The 17,175-nt window shown below is 36.5% G+C and overlaps 2 protein-coding genes across 2 annotated transcripts; both read left to right on the forward strand.

Moving 5' to 3' along the window:
• Positions 1-1,953: 1,953 nt before the first annotated feature.
• On the forward strand, positions 1,954-4,538 carry mrps17 (mitochondrial ribosomal protein S17). Its single transcript, XM_042499734.1, has 3 exons — positions 1,954-2,037; positions 2,521-2,649; positions 4,003-4,538. The coding sequence occupies exons 2-3, from the start codon at positions 2,542-2,544 to the stop codon at positions 4,324-4,326; spliced, it is 432 nt and encodes a 143-aa protein (XP_042355668.1). The 5' UTR covers positions 1,954-2,037; positions 2,521-2,541; the 3' UTR covers positions 4,327-4,538.
• Positions 4,539-5,851: 1,313 nt separating this feature from the next.
• LOC121952441 (protein NipSnap homolog 2-like) lies at positions 5,852-15,012 on the forward strand. Its single transcript, XM_042499125.1, has 10 exons — positions 5,852-6,006; positions 7,647-7,774; positions 7,931-7,976; positions 8,093-8,187; positions 10,472-10,542; positions 11,554-11,694; positions 11,818-11,849; positions 12,415-12,509; positions 12,869-12,952; positions 13,471-15,012. Exons 1-10 carry the CDS (start codon positions 5,915-5,917, stop codon positions 13,533-13,535), a joined length of 849 nt encoding a protein of 282 aa, XP_042355059.1. The 5' UTR covers positions 5,852-5,914; the 3' UTR covers positions 13,536-15,012.
• The last annotated feature ends 2,163 nt before the right edge of the window (positions 15,013-17,175 follow it).

Here is a 17,175-nt window from a genome sequence, read left to right on the forward strand (position 1 = left end):
GGAGTAAAGACACAAGGAAATATTCACATTTAAGAAGCTGAAATCTGAGAGTTTTGACTTTCTATCCCAATAACTTACTCAAATTGATGAATTGATTATCACATTAGTTGGCAATTAATTTAATAGATGGCAACTAAACACTGTAGCTCGAGAATTTAAAAAAATCAATATCTAACAAGACACAACAATAAATGGAAGATTTATAATATTCCACTATTGAAGGATGCATTTTTTTTCTCTATCCTGTTATCTCAAAATCAGTTGTTGACGATTGCTTAAGAGAACTTTGGACAGTTTTTTCAAGAGAATATAATAATTATCTCGTTACCAATATAATTATATCAAGATAACAAGATAAAATTATAACTTCCTTAAAATCAGTCTTTCTCATTTAAGGAGAAGACTCTCAGGGAAATGTATTTCAGTGATCATACTGCTACCTTTGGCTATACAGATGGCTATCTTACCATTTTATTATAAACTGAAATATCGACACAAATACTAATTAAACTGTCAGGACATCTTGTACAGACAATCATGGTCCCCAGAGGAGGAATCCTACTATTACCAGGTCAAACTGAAAGTTGTGTTAGCCACTCTACAGTGTCTGTGCACACTTGCATGACAAAACAATAAGTAGAAATAACAAGAATATTTACTCGATATCTTGAGAAAACAGGATTGAAACAATTATTGCAACCAGGGTCTCCCAGCTTCTGCACCAACTTATTTTACTGTACATATTTAGCTTTTTTAACTGTTACTGCACCATTATGAGTTTTGATGTTGTTCGGTTGCTGACTGTTACCTACTTTCTCTCTCAGGACGACATGCTTTCAGAGCCTCTCACGTCTCATCAGCAGCTCTGGTGCATCAGTTACACTTTGTCTCACAGGGTAGTTTTAGGAATCCATTTGCAGCTCAGATGTCACACAGGCTGCAGTATGGTAAGAAAACATCACACTTGACCCGATGCATTAAAGGTTTCCCCTCCATGTTTAGGAGGTGATGTCTGCTACCATCTAGTGGCCAAAATGAAAATTTCATCACACAGATGAGAGCAGCTCGGGGAAAAAACTGTAACTTTAGTTTTGTTGAAAAAAGACAAACACTTTTTTTCGCAGTAACCTTACAACCTAATATATTTAAACAAGTTAACTTACAGCATATCGTCTGCCTTCAGTTCCAGGGGCAAACATCCTTTGATGATGATGATTATTTTTCTACATTACAATTTCTTAGCTCTGGACGCTCCTTTTATTTATGGAACAACAAACAAGCCATGTAAATGAAAACCATCGGCTGTAAATGATGCAAAATATTAAACAATACAGGTAATATAGAATATGACATGTATTCAGTATCTTATGACAGTAGCGGTGTATTTCAGTGGTTCTCAATTGGTGGGCCGCGGTCCAAAAATGGGTTGCAGGTCCCTTCTGAATGGACCATGAGGGACTCATGAACGTGTCAAGTTTGTAAAAAACAGCACCAAGCAAGAACAGTGAATTTCCTGCACAGAGCTTCTGTATTTTTTTTCTCAATTTTTTTTTATTTCTCGGTGTTCTAAGCCAGCTTGTTGTTTACTTTTTGTGAAATCAAAATGAATACATGGTCATTTATAATATGTGGACCTTAAACTAATGACTAAGGATGAATCTGGACTGCAGGACTGAACCAGTTGGGAACCACTGGTCTGTTCCATTAACACAAAATGTATAAGCAATTATCACAGTATAACAGAACAACCAACAGTTCATATATATGTATTTACACACAAAACCAAACAAAATACCCAAACAAAACAATGGTCTTTTTGTTTTAAAATGTTTTATGGAATGTTTTTCCTCGTGAATAATAAACTTTGCAAATAATATGTAAAAGAAATCCTGTAAAAAAAGAAAAAGATATCAGCTCTGCGCGCCATGTCCCTCGTGCCTAGCCGTAGTTTACGTCATCAATGTATGCCGACGTGAGCAGCATGGAGCAGCTGAGGCGTTTTTGACCTTCCAAAATCATTCCTTCAAAGTAGTTTCGGTGAGTTAATTCTGTCTTTACACCGAGCTTTCACTGTTTATCTTTATAAACATCAACTAAAGCCGATTTAGATTGTTATTCCTGTTTCTGTTGAATGAACGCTGCAGTAAAATGAGAGCTAGCATTAGCTGCAGCGAGGCTAATTGTAGCCCTGTTTGTCATCCTCCTGTAAGCAACGTGAATTTGACAAAACGGTAATGTTATTACTTTTGCAAAAAAAATTTAGCTTTAAATTGATGTGAATACCGATGATACAAAAGTCAGCTCAAAGTCTGAAATGTGTGTTTATCACGCATTTAACTAGACTATGTAAACTGTTATCCTTCGCCATTGATCCAACGCAATCGCAGTCATTTATTGTGTGATAGAGGCCGGTTATTATGACCTCCATTATCATGACATTTGCAAAAGAGCTGCTAAGTCTCTAGCTGCTCAGCATGTGTCAGATAAAGTGTTAACTTTCCTCGTCCTTCTGTTCCACAGGATTGAATACAGCTCTCCACCATGTTGGTCCATGCTAGATGGATCATCGGCAGAGTCATAGGGACCAAAATGCACAAAACTGCCAAAGTGAGAGTCACAAGGCTGGTGATGGACCCTTACCTGCTCAAGGTGAACTTTTTAACAGTGATCATTCACTGCTGATGCGTACAGGAAGGACAGGTGGCATGAATAAGCGTACTTTACTAACAAGAGAATACCAGATATAACTTCAGTCTTATTGTCATGTTAATTTTACTCTGTCACACATAAGACACAGAGAGGGACCGTAGAATGATAAGGCTGGGGTAACGTTTGAAATTTCATAAAACTGGTGCCATCACAATACCTGAGGTTTGGTACAGCTGCCAAAAACAATCCTTTAATTACATAGGCCAGTAAGGATAGCAAAAAAATAAGAGAATCAATATCAAAACATAAGAGTTGATATGCTTTTTTTTGAACTAAAAAAGACACACCACACACACACATATATATATATATATATATATATATATATATATATATATATGTATGTATGTATGTATGTATATTCACACATACATAGATACTTGTACATATGTGTGTGTGTGTGTGTGTGTGTGTGTGCGCGTTTATTACATATATATTGCATTAATTAAAAGTCAGACAAAATAAATACGTTTTCAGCTATTCATTGACCTCACGTCTCTCATAGGTTTTGGAAAGATACGCTATAATTCTGAAGAATAGTTTACAAAAGCTGCAATGCTTATTTTCTCTTGTGGAGAATTGTGTGTATTTAAAAACCCTGCAGTAGAAGATCTGAGAGCTCATGAGGGATTATAAAATTGCAGAAAGGCTGCAATGTAAAAGTGAATACATTTGATTGGAAGTAATATTGGGAATCTGTATGAACGTATGTTTGGCTGTAAGACAACTCATACAAGTGCTGATAGAGAGGAGATATTTTTAGCTGCCTCTAGTTTCCACACAACAACCACCACGGCAGCTACGGCTCCTGTTACTGTTCATAACACTACAGCCGCTCCTGTGTCTGTCTGTAGCTGTCTGAACCATGTATTTTCTCTTCAAGAGGAAACTTGGAAACACGGTGCACATTTTATGATGTTTTAACTTTTAAAGACTTGTTGTTTACAAATGTGAATTTTTTTTCTTGCTTATTTTTGTTCCTTTTTTATAAATTAAATACATCGGGTTGTTTGGTGGTCAGTCAGACTAAGTTTGCTGTTGGGCTGTAGTAACTTGTGAATTACATTTTTTTGACAAATAATTATTACTCATATCAATCAGTTATTAAAATCACAATAAATAATCTTGAATTATTGCCATAATAGCCAAGAACATATTAATTTGCCCACTTTGCTTATAATTTTTGAATGTAATTAAAATTCTGCACAAGTTGTTGATTCATGATCATCAGTGACTGATTGCTGTACACTGACTATGTATTTAAATGAGTGTAATGTTGTTTCTTCCTCATAGTACTACAACAAGAGGAAGACCTACTTTGCCCATGATGCTTTGCAACAGTGCACTGTGGGAGATGTCGTCCTTCTCAAGGCTCTGCCTCAGCCCAGGTCCAAGCACGTGAAGCATGAACTGTCTGAGATAGTGCATAAAGTCGGCCGGGTGGTCGACCCACTGACAGGAAAGAGAGTTGAAGCTAGTGAGTATATGGAGCCTCTGACTGACCTTCAGCTCAGCCTGGGAGAGGACGCGACGTTATCAGAAAAACTGCAGCAGCTCAACATCTCTGCCGCCTCCAGTGGAGCTGAATCCCCACCAGCACAAACTCCATCTTCATGATGGAAAACGGCTGTTTTTTCAGTAATGTTATCTTAAATGTCACTCTGCAATTTTGTTTCTGTTTCAGGTGTTAATGTAAATATAAACGTATAAACCTGTCATCAATATATACAAATGAATGTGGAAAATACATTTTCTTTGCTACCTGCTCAGGTAGTTTTGAATGAAAGACACATTTTTGAGGAATTTACAATAAAATGACAATAAGAGGGCATGGTGTCTTTCACAAACATGTATGAAATGTGGGAGTCATTACTCAGGGCCCCAGTGGAAGGGAGGGTCCTCGAAAAGCCTGGCACAGAAAGTTAAGCTTTGTTTGCAATTTTCTAATTCAAAGTAATTAGTGCCATATCTAAATTAAAACTGGCTAAAGAATTGGTATAAAAAATATTGGATTCTTCTGGGGCTTCTCTTACCCTTTAAGGCACAAAGTGGTTAAATCTGCCCAAGCAATAAGATCTATTTGTAAACACAGCTAGAGACAAGCGTGGGACTCGGCAAGAAAGGAAAGTGAAAAATATTCAAAAAGTGTGAATTGTGAGAATTTGGTGCTACGCCCCTGCATGGTGCTCATATGCGTTTACTGTCAGACCTGAGATCTATGATTGAAAGACTTTACAGTATCATTATAGTATCAAGTAATATTAAAATATTGCTACTTTTTCTTTAAACAAGGGATGTTTTTTTTCATAAATCAGCCAGTCATTGAAATGTTCATGTGTGTTTGATAAAGCACAATGAACTTTATGAAAATGTATGTAGGCCACTCTTTACTTTGAACCCTGTGTAAGTTATAGTCAGTTTAGTTTGAAATAAATAGTATTTAGAAATCGAAGGAAATTAGAAGTCAATAAAAGCTATATATCAGTCATGTGTATTGTTAAAAGCCCACAGGACAGTTCATTTTTCATGTGAGGGGAGGGCGTGGTGCTAAAAGGTGGAGGCATGTCAAATACTTTTTTAGACACCAGAGAGGGACTCATGATTTTTAGTCTGATTTTTATTCTAAGTTAAATTTAGTTTCCCTCTGCTTTTTAAAGAAATGGGCAATGTTTTCTTTAAAAGTTGCTAAAAATAGATGATTTATCAAAACCAGAAAGTAAAAACATATATATATATATCGCTATTAACACATGTGGGACTAATGCTTCCATGAAAAATCTGAGCTTCAAATATTGATATTTAATCAAAATAATTTAAAATTTTGCCAAATTCTTTTTTTTCTTTTTTGCAATTTCAAGAGTTTTGTACATTTTTGCCCTCAACTTTTAATTATCAAGCATCAAAGAACACGTTTTCTAAATCTAAAAACTAATTCATGATGAAAGGAGGGTCTTGCATTTTCCCCAAGTCAGTCAGAGAGGCTCAAGGAAAAACATTTGTCGCTTTGGGAAGAGTCAAAAAACCAAAACAAAACTTGGTGTACCACCCCAGCCACCCATCGCTCCTTATAAATAAAGAACAGTCCCTAAAAAGTAAAGACGGGCTTACGTTAATGTAAGTAACGTCAGCTGCACCGGGAGCAGCCCGGACTGCGGCTGCAGCCGAGTCAAACAACCTGCAGCTGATTACAGCTTTCACGGGAAAGATGGCGACCCGAGTCCTTCAAAGAGTGGGCAAAGGCCTGAAACAGACGAAAAATGGGCTCCCGGCGAACGGGCAGGTCACGGTTGTCGTAAGGTCGTGCTTTTGTAAATGTTACTTTTCAGTGCAGTTGTAGAAATGCGGCTAAAATGTGTTTAGCTTACGTAGAGTTTGACGCCAATGACAAAGTCCGGCAGGCTAGGTTGCTAAGCTAACGCTACGCTAACGTCGGGACGCTGGCTGCGTTCAGATCTCATGTAACGCAGCTAGCATTAGCGCCGTAGCTCCAAACTTGCTAACTTTCTGCTAATGCTAATTTTTATCCTGCTACATTACGAAGTTGTAAACCGACTTGTGTCATCACTTAACCTTACGTGCTTCACAATTTTGTGAGTGGAGTTAAAGTTGCTGTGTGCAGAAATAATATGAAAACACAACTGAGTTTCCGTCAGTCTCAAACTTCAAGGTCAAAATGCAATGAATGTCTGTACAACACTTCTTGTTTTGATTAGTGAATGGCCCAGTTTCTCACTGCGGCAGGTGTTGTTAACAGCCAAACTGTGTGAAAACAACCGAAATGCTGCGATGTATTCAAAATGTAGCTAAAATGTGACAACTGTGAATGCATTGTTTAAAACATTGTGTTGTGTTTGGGTCAGCTGGCAAACTGTCAGAGGAGTTCTTCATGATAAACAACAGCAGCGACTGCATGAAGTAGGCTATTTGTTAGCACTTTTGTATGTTTTTTTTAGCAGTCAACGAAATACTATTAAGGAGGGAAGGCTGCTTAGGAGTCCATGCAGACTAATCCTCTGGTTATGTGCAGTATGCACGGCTTATAGCCCTCTCTGTTGTTCTTGGTTGCTTCAGACATCACTGATTAGTATACAGTGCAACCTTGTGTATTTACACAGACCTCAGTTTTATTAAAAGGCACAAGGCAAGGCAGTTTTATTCATAAAGCACTATTAATAACAAGTCAGTTCTTACATCGAAGGCACACTATTAATATGCACAGAGGTATAGGCTGGCCAATACTGGATTTTTTAGGCTGATATTTATATCATTGATATGAATATATAACATTACTTATTTTAATCTCAAACAAGTAAAAATGTCAATAGTGTTAACACTTTTTAAAACTTTTTTTCATAAGGTTTCTTTTTAAAATAATTATAACCAACATATACACTGAGCAAGACATTGTTTAGTTGAAAAATAAACATGGTTTTGCTCTATGGTGAACAAACTATATGACAGAGAGTTTCTAAATGACCTCAAACTATTTTTTTTTTGGAAATTCTTCATAAATGTCTTATTTGAATTTGACCAACACACAATGAGACCAATTTATCAACAAGTCTGATGTCTTATTTGTAGATCTAGCTCAAACACAAACCACATATGTATATTAAAGAAAGCAAGACATGATTTAAGTTTGTTGAACTTGGACACAGTTGTTACAGATCTCAGGTCAGTTTGTTCCAGAGAGCAGGGCTGATCAGAAGCAGAGCAGGTTCAGTTAGAAAACCACCTCCTGATGGCCTGAGATCTCTGACTTGCCTTCAGTCAGAAAGCAGGTTTGAAATGTTCTCAGGAGCTATTTTAGAGACTTACAGAATTACAGCAGAGTACAGGCAGCATAATTATATGCTGCACTAGTTGGTCAGCTTATCTGTTGTTGTTTTCTGTTGCTGGTTGTGTGTATTCAACATTTGTTTGTTGTGTTGCCTTAGGAGCCTCTCAGCTTTCCGTGAGGACAGCTGGTTCAAGTCCCTGTTTGTTAGAAAGGTCGACCCCCGTAAAGACGCTCACTCTCATCTGCTCGCCAAGAAGGAAGACAACAACCTGTACAAAATACAGTGTAAGTGTTGTTTGACTTGCTGTGACTGTTATGGTGATGCGGTTAAAAAGATTACCGACCGTATTATTTTCATTGTTTCGAGATGGATTTAAAATGTTTTTCTCCTCTTCTGTTAGATGGTGTATTATCCACTCACGCTGTGTTGTTTTTTTGCAGTTCACAATGTCAAGCCTGAGTGCCTTGATGCTTACAATGAACTTTGGTACGAAGTCGCTGTCTCTTCTTTGACTTTATTCAGATGTTTTGTCAATGTGCTGAATTTATAAACCCTGCAGATTTTTTTAACATATTCTTTGTGTTGTGTGTGTGTTTCATTAGCGCGGACGTCTTGCCTTCCATTCACGCTGACCCCGAATACTCTTGTGAGCTTGTGGGTACCTGGAACACATGGTACGGAGAGCAGGATCAGGCAGGTAAGGGCACGCTTCGAGCTGCAGGTCTGAAGGCTGCCGTACATATATTCATAATGATTGATTGATAGGCCATTCAATTAGGTAGTCTAGATAAAACATAAACTTCCTTTTTCATGATAGAAAATGTGAATTCATAAACACAGACAAGATAGTAACGCTCAACAGATAATGAGTTGACAACAATAGTCTATCACAAATTTAACTAATTTGACATGCCAAACAGCTCTTAGATATGAGGATGTTGCTTATTTCTAGTCTTCATCATTGTAAACTGAATATTTTTTGCCTTTGGTTTGACAAAACTACAATATAAACTAAAATGGATGAGTTGAAAAAAAGAAATAATAGCAATAATGTCAAATCTAAATGCTGAAGAAGGGCCTCTGGCCTGAAACATCTGTGTGAAAATAAAAAAAGTTATTATTTGAGTGCCTTCCGGATCTTTACTGCATTGATATCCACTTTGAGGAATCACTACTAACTCCTAAAAAGTTTAATTGTGTCTTATTAGTTGTGTCTTATTTTTAGTTGGGAAAAAAATCAGCAGAATCATAGCTGACGGAAATTATTGTTAGTTGCAGTCCTATACAATATTTGCAGAAATGATTTAAACTCCTGATTGATGTGAAATATGTGAGACACACACAATCACACAAATCAATGCACATATTACAATATGTCCATTATATTATATGTACATTATACAGTCAAGTTTTCTTGAAAAATGCATCTAATTTTCGCACAGACCTGTAAGAATGCTTCTTTTTTCACTTTGCTGCTGCTGATGGGGACATTTCTCCATGTTTGACTCTGCTGATGTAAAGAGACTTTTCTGATTATTGCAGTTTCTCTCCTCCCTTGTGACACACACCAGCACTTTGACAGCTTTTATATTTTGGTTAATTATAGCTGTGACTGTATTGGACTTTTCCTGGCCGCTGTCCATTTATTCCTTGAGGTGACGTTTTTCATTCCTCAGTTGTAAACTGCCTCTAGTGTTACAGCTCAGTAATATTAGCAGCCTCAGTAAAGATCGCCTAAAGGCTGCATGAATAAAACATGTTCACATGGAAATGATATCCAGTACTATGCTGTGAGAGATTTGTTTTTTTACTTTAGGAAACCCGGTGTGCTCTCTCGGGGAGATAGCTCTCTCTCTCTCTCTCTTTTAATTTTTAACATGTTAAGTGTAATGCATTTCTTTTTTTAATGGTTAATTTTTCATCTTAATCACTGGTAGATTCATAATATTATTAATATAATATTATAATATTATCATCCTGCACCGTGTTGTGTTTTTGGTACCGATCAGGTCTAGCTGTGTCCAGCATCATGTGAAGTAGCAGAATAAATGCTTTTGTACATGATGGAGGGAACTTTTGCATTGTCTTGTTTTCATTTTACTAAATTACTACACGTGAATATATCATAGCCAGTGTTGTTGTGGAGTTTTGGGTGTTTGTTTTTTTTTTTACTGCAGCATTTTTCAGTCAGAATCTCACATTTTACCTGATTTGACCTGACTTCTGTTGTGTTTGCTCATGGAAATTTACAATAGACTGATGGCTGATACACTCGATCTCATCATGCCAGCTCAGATCACAGCCAATCTAGAGACTCTGCAGTTGTTAAAAGAATACTTCACCAACAAAATGACCATTTGTATATCACTTACTCACCACGTTATGTTGAATTTGTGAAGAAAGCTACTCTTGCACATGTATATTGTGAACGGAAAATGTAAAAAAAAAAAAAAGCTAGAGGTTGGCTATTTTAATAACAGCAATACTATTTTGACAACTTGTGCAGTATAATCCAAATCTAATTTTATTTAGTCATATGTGCAGTTCTTCCTTAACATAATTTTTTTCTAAAACATTACAATATAAACCATTTGGCTCCCTAGAAGCGTGCCCTGAGCATGAGCGTGCTTATGAGCTCTGCTCAAGCAGAGTTTAAACGCAAGTGCAAGAAGTGCATGAGATTGTTTTTACAGACATGGTGTAAATTGTAATATACAGAAAATTCATGGGTTTGGGAAGTGATAAATGAGACTTGGACTGTACTGTGCCTTTTTCGAATTATTTGTTTACCATTTGAGAAAAAAAGTTTTCTTTAAAAATCCAAGGTTACATGTGTGCAGTAACTGATATACAAATGGTCGTTTTTCAGGTGAAGTATTCCTTTAATGTAAAATAACATCTTGCCCAAAGAAATATAGGCACATCTAGATACACATTCAAGAGCTGCATTATTTTTGGCTCTTCTGCTCCTTCTATTCTAGTTCACCTGTGGAGATATCGGGGAGGATACCCGGCTCTCACCGAAGTCATGAACAAACTCAGGCAGAATAAGGTAACGGGTGCTCGGGTTAGTTCAGTCTACTGACAGTTGGTGACCTGTAGGCCAACGTTTGTGGCATTGCACCCCTCAAATAAGATCCGCTGACCACTTTTGCACCCATAATGTTTCACCATCTTTGTGTGTGATTTTCCAGCTTTGTGATTTTAGTTTTGGTGCACAGAAATGCTGTCGTACATTGGTAGGTGCAGTTAATGGACCCAAGCACCTATTGTATGTTTGTGTTTTATCTTAGGAAGTTTTTTTTTTTTGTTTGTGGTTATTGTAATTAGGCAGTTTGTCTTAAATTACAAAAGATTGTTCAAAATGAAAATAACTACAATATGTGTAATATGCAAATACATTTTAAACTATTTGGTGTCTTGCCCACATTAATGTTACCCATTAAAGTGGGCATTAACTATTTTAAATCAACAAGTTACTGCTCACAAACACAGGAAGATGACTGAGGTTAATTTCTTTTCTTTATATATATAAAAAGAAAAGAAATTAACCTCAGCCATCTTCCTGTGTTATATATATATATATATATATATATATATATATATATATATATATATATATATATATATATATATATATATATATATATATATATGAGCAACTGCAAAACATACATTTTTGGCAAGTGACAGTATCAGATATTACTCAAGAAGTTAAGATGTAATGGAATAATTAAATCACTTGTATTCCAGCAAATCGAACTAAATTAGATCATACAAAAGCTGATTGTGCTGTGCATTGGATGTGGATGCTAAACCTCTGAAACAGATGACAGAGATGATTACTATTACTATTATTATTATTATTATTATTATTATGGATGATAGAGGTATTATTGTACCCTAATTAGAAGGAGAGAAGAAGTGATTTTTTTGTTTCAGGTGTGTAAAATATTGATGCACTAAAATGGTCTGAGCTCAGCTGATATTGTGCAACCACTCTAGCTGACTTTATTGACAGATTTACGGACTAATGTGTTGCTGTTGTTTGTCGTTGCTGTAGGAGTTCATGGACTACAGGAAAGAGAGAGGGAAGATGCTGCTGTCTCGTAGGAACCAGCTGCTGCTTGAGTTCAGTTTCTGGAACGAACCCGTCCCTCGTCCAGGACCCAACATCTACGAGCTGCGATCGTACCAACTCAGGGTAACTCTTGGAAATTTATCAGCATCCTCTCGTTATGCATAAATATATTTTTCTCCTCTGCTGTAGTAAACAGTCAGACATCTTATCTTTCACATCTCTCCATTCTTCATCTTCCTATTTCAGCCAGGGACGATGATCGAGTGGGGAAATTACTGGTAAGGCATAATTAAAAAAAAATAATCCTTATTCTTTTTACATGTAGAAAAAGAAAGTCATCAATTTCAGTTTGTTTTGATAGTTATTCAGAGAAGCTCTCGAGCTTTCTCTCAGTGTTGTAGTAAATGAAGAGCTACATTTAGTATGCACATTTTTAAAATTTCCTCACCACTATTTTATTGGTTTTACAGATTGTAGCAGATGAATATGAGTCAACGGTACTTTTTGGCTACGCAATCTATGCATGACACCGACGCATGATAAGCAATATCACACATAATTTTTAAATCTCAAATAATTTACCTATGTACCCCCCATTCAATATGTGTGTTTATGATCAAATCAGTAATGACTGGGAAATTTGTTCTGTTAATGCAATAAAACCGAACATGCTTTAAAACAATTCTGACGTTACAACATCAAGATTTGATGTTTTGATTGGAGAGAAATTGTTGGGATATTTGAACATTTAAAAACCTGCAAATTAGTGCTGATGGTTTTAACTGTACAACCCTTTAATTACTTTGTGTTTTTTATGTAACGTAACGCTCTGATGCTCTGCAGGGCTCGTGCGATTGAGTTTCGCCAGCAGAACCACGAGGCGGTGGGAGGCTTTTTCTCACAGATTGGAAGTCTGTACACAGTTCACCACTTATGGGGTGAGCATTTTCTTCAAGTTTATGTCCATAATCTGCATTTTAGGGATATTTACAAATGCATCATTGTATTGCAGATAATTGCATAAATGTGTTTAAAATGTATGTACCAGTTTACTGAGTGCATATTTGAAGTCCCCTCACGTTTTTCTCCACAATTTTCTGTGTTGCTATTCAGATAACATATTGTGTACTTTTTAGTTGATGAAAGTGATAAATATAACTTAATTATCCAACTTCTAATTAACTTGTGCAAATGTTTCAGAGCTAAGAACTTTTATAAGAGTGGATATTAAAGGTATTATACTTGGATTTGAGTCAAAATTGTATAAATCTAACATTATCTTTTTATTTTCTTTCAGCTTACAAAGACCTTCAGTCCAGAGAAGACACCAGAAATTCAGCCTGGCAGCGTGAAGGCTGGGATGAGGTTGTTTATTACACAGGTGAGTCTTAGTTCGCTGTCTTATTTCTGCTTTCTTTGCACTGGACAGTATTACCAAACATTAACTTTGAGGAGAATCGTATCATGATTATGGTATGATCTCCACACGTTACCATTTTTCTAAACTCTGTTGTACAAATACGTGATTCCCATCAAACTGAAATGAAAAGAAAAAAACAACTAACAAAATATGTTACTGATGTTTTCATTTGTACAGTTTGTTGTAGAAAGCATCAGTTTGTTTAACATAAAGAAAAACAAACTTAAAGAAACAACTGTGTTGATATCAGGTCATTATTCTCTCATCCTAAAACTAGCCACAAGTTTGGCATTTAGGTGGTCTTGAGGCCTCATTGAACATAGGACCTTAATGATTTCAATGCAGAAAAAATACAACAAATTCATGACTTATTAACAAAATTAAATAAGGCTGGCTGTTAATTTGTTTTTTTTTTGTTGTTTTTGTGCATGCAAACAATACTCCATGACACTGAAATCTGTGGTTTCTTCTCCCCACAGTCCCTCTCATTCAGCACATGGAGTCTAGAATAATGATTCCCATGAAGGGTTCGCCCTTGAAGTAACCACAAACAGCGGGGGAACCTCTCGACAGCCACTGCAACTGTCGCACTGACCTGTGGAGAGTGTAACCAACAACCATCGGAGTGTGCACTGCCAGGGAAATCTGCGTAACATCCACATGCTGTTTCTGTTTTTGTTTTTGTCTTTGTTTCTTTACTCCCCTTTTTTCTGTTTGGGACTAGAATGTCTTATTTCAGGTGACGAGGTCAAATCACCAAAACCGCATCTGTTACAGCAGTTACTGTGTTACCGATCCATGACTTTGTGTAGACAAAATATAATTTAACATGCCCCTCCTATTGACTGTCTCCATCTTTCAAAGAGTCCAATTACAAGAGCCTTTGCTTATTTTATATGATGATATTAAAACATCAGTGTTTGAGTGACGAGATACCAGGAAGAGGTCACAGGGTCCGAAAATGTGTGGCGGTCTTTCAGAAAAATGGCTCATAATCCTTGTTACACTAGCAGATAATAACACAAAGAACAGTATCTGCCTCCAGTATCTCATAACAAAAACACGGTCAGAAGCTCACAGTATGATTATGAATTGGATAAGCTTCTTTAAATGTTTCAGCTGATGGTCAGTTTTGCAAAGAGGAGCAAGCTGCTTACAAATGACTGTTTTAAAATAAGACGATGAAGCTGATTGTCAGAGATGTAGGCCTGCTTCGTACGGCCACAGTCAGACTCCAGCTTTATATTCAGTAAAGGTTCACCAGGTCTACACTCATTGAGAAAATGTGATTTTATGTTTACATGGCTTTAATCCCGCCAACTGATTAGGGTGCGTTCTCACCATTTCTACCAGAATCATTTGGCTGGATGAAAAGGTTCATAACGACACTGGTACAAAGACGCACAGAAATAAAAGTTCACAAATTCACCACTGAGTGTTGGACTAGTCAGACCAGGAAGCTAGACTTTTATGGAGAGCACAGTCTTAATCCCCGCTGGATACGTGATGTCCAGTTCTCAGGGTGAAGTTGTGCTGATTTGCCAAAGGAGTCATTTTCCAAGTTTGTGTCTCCTCCGTTAAACTGACCACATCTCCAGATTCTTACCTAACTTAAACATCATGACAACGTCGGGCTCTTTTAGCTGTGGAGAGGGGGGACAAGATGATTGAAAAGATTTTTTTTTCTTGCAGAACTAATCAGTATCTACAAACTGCTGTACACTGACTGGTTTGGCCTGTCCCGCAGTCAAGCAATTAATGCCAACCGGGTGATTGTGTGCTTAAACTGAGATTAACCGGGTTTTTTAAATGGTCAGATTGTAGATAGTACATAGTGGGTTTATTGACCAAGCCAGAGATCTGGTCGATCCTGTATCTGTCAATGACGTGGGATATTCTTAACTATCTTGTATCACATGGACGGGAGAGGAGTAATATCTCAACGTGCTAAATGTAAGTTGCAGTGCTTTAATAAGATTAGTTGTACATATTGAATAAAATTCTGATGGGGGGAAAAAAAACTCCTTTTGTCATGTTTTGTTTGAAATGGTAGTGCCGTAAAGACATTTGGTTTTAATTATTTAACTTTATTGAAAAGATAGTCAGACATCATAGAAAGCACAAATTGTCAAAAAGAGAAGTGAACTGAACAATAAAGAAAAATCAAGCAAACATTTTGTATAAAAAAAACAAAGAACACTTCAAAATCATGTAGAACACCAATTACCACAGCAGGTTAAAGTGATATATGATCAATATAATTTTCTTGTTACATATTGAAGAGACTTCATTAAACAAAAAAAGAAAAAACAAACAAAAAAAAAACCAAGATCATGAGGTTTATTATAAAGTTTAATGAGTTACCATTGCTTTCGAAATGATCAATAGCATCTTTGAGATTGAATCTCACAGTGGGACCAGCATAATTTAAAATATATCATTCCAGATCTGACAAAAACTCAATAGGTTGAGTACAATTTTAAAACAAAAGTATTGATGTTTCAGGTTCAGTTTTACAACATGTACATTTTTTCATCTACATCAGCAAATCTTACAAACCCACAACATTTTAATGGTAGAAATTGTGCAAAATCTTGAAATGAATTTCTCTAATCTGGTTTGAAATGCATAATCTTCAGAGGCACAGTCACGCCCTCCGCCATTCAGTATCACATAAACAGGGTACAAGGTAGATTTATGTCTCTTTTTTTTTTTAACGTGGTTTAATTGTGTGTAAGATCGATTTCACTTAAGGCTAGATTGTCTGTTTAGGAGAAACACATTGTCTCATATGTTTATAAGTACATATTGAATTTTTGATTTCTATCTGTGCAGTTCAGATATTTTCATGATATTTCCATATCAGACACTCGCAAAGCGGACGTAACATCCTCAATCGGCGCGTCGTCTTGGGTGTGACTTATGCTGCCTTCAGGTTGTGTCGGAACTCTCACAACCCTAAAACGTACATGACAGATGCAAATGTATTTTTCAATTGATTATCCTTGAGAACGGCAGTTTTCCTCCTAAATACCTCATGTAAGCAAAAAGTCCATCAACAGCTCAATGTAAGAGAAACATAACATTTGTTGCATTTGTATTGTATATGTATTGTAGTAACAGTTTGGATTTATTTGTAGAACATAACCACAACTTTAATAAAACACCAACTTGCATGCCATCGCTGCAAGAGTTAATGTTATATTTAACCGGTACATCAACCAGAATCACTGCTGTTAAGAAAATGAACTTTTTTCACTTTGTTTGTTATACTTTTCGTGGCTGCACTGATGCTGTACCTCTGGCTCACCTTGATTGTGGTCTTGGTTGTGCTGTTGCTGTGGTCCTGTCTGAGGCTGTGCCTGTGTTGTGGGCCTTGATTGCGCAGATGCTGTGATCCTGCTCGACGCTACCTTCCACTGCTATTATTATGCATCATGCCTCCACTGTTAATATACACACGGTACTCTTATCAACACCTACAATATTTGCATGTAACATCATGTTATCATAGAGTGCATTTAGTAATTTTACGTGTATCACTATTGTTATATGGTATGTTATTGTTACCAATATTGATGTGTATCTCTCCCCCTCTCTCTTCTCCTCTCTGTTTCTCTTTTCACTTTGTCATTACTGTAATTTAATTGTTATTTACTACATCTATTGCACCTCTGTCCGTCCTGGATGAGGGATCCCTCCTCAGCCGTTCTTCCTGAGGTTTCTACCATTTTTTCCCCCTTTACGGTTTTTTGGGGGGAAGTTTTTACTTAGATGATGTGAGGATCTAAGGGCGGAGGGCTGATGTATGCTGTAAAGCCTTCTGAGGCAAACTGTGTTTAGTGATAATGGGCTTTAAAAATAAAATTGAACTGAATTTGAAGACCTGTGGAGGGAGCTGTGTTTTTAAAATCTGTTTAAAGTGAGGGGCATACAACTTTAAATGGCTGTTTTTTGTATTTATTTAACCCTGTTTTTTAAAAAAAATCACCATAGTTACACCATTTACCATAGCCTGAATCTGTAAAAACAGAAATTATCACTGTAATTTCAATTTTTCCATTGGTGCCCGAAGACATTATGTGGGATGAGATGAGGGCTTCATTTAGAGAAAAATGTAACTATATCTAAACTTAAAATAGTAATATTTCATCAAAATCATTTCAGTCCACGTGTTTCATTTA

This window comes from Plectropomus leopardus, chromosome 13, assembly GCF_008729295.1.
Source record: "Plectropomus leopardus isolate mb chromosome 13, YSFRI_Pleo_2.0, whole genome shotgun sequence".
Lineage (NCBI taxonomy): Eukaryota > Metazoa > Chordata > Actinopteri > Perciformes > Serranidae > Plectropomus > Plectropomus leopardus.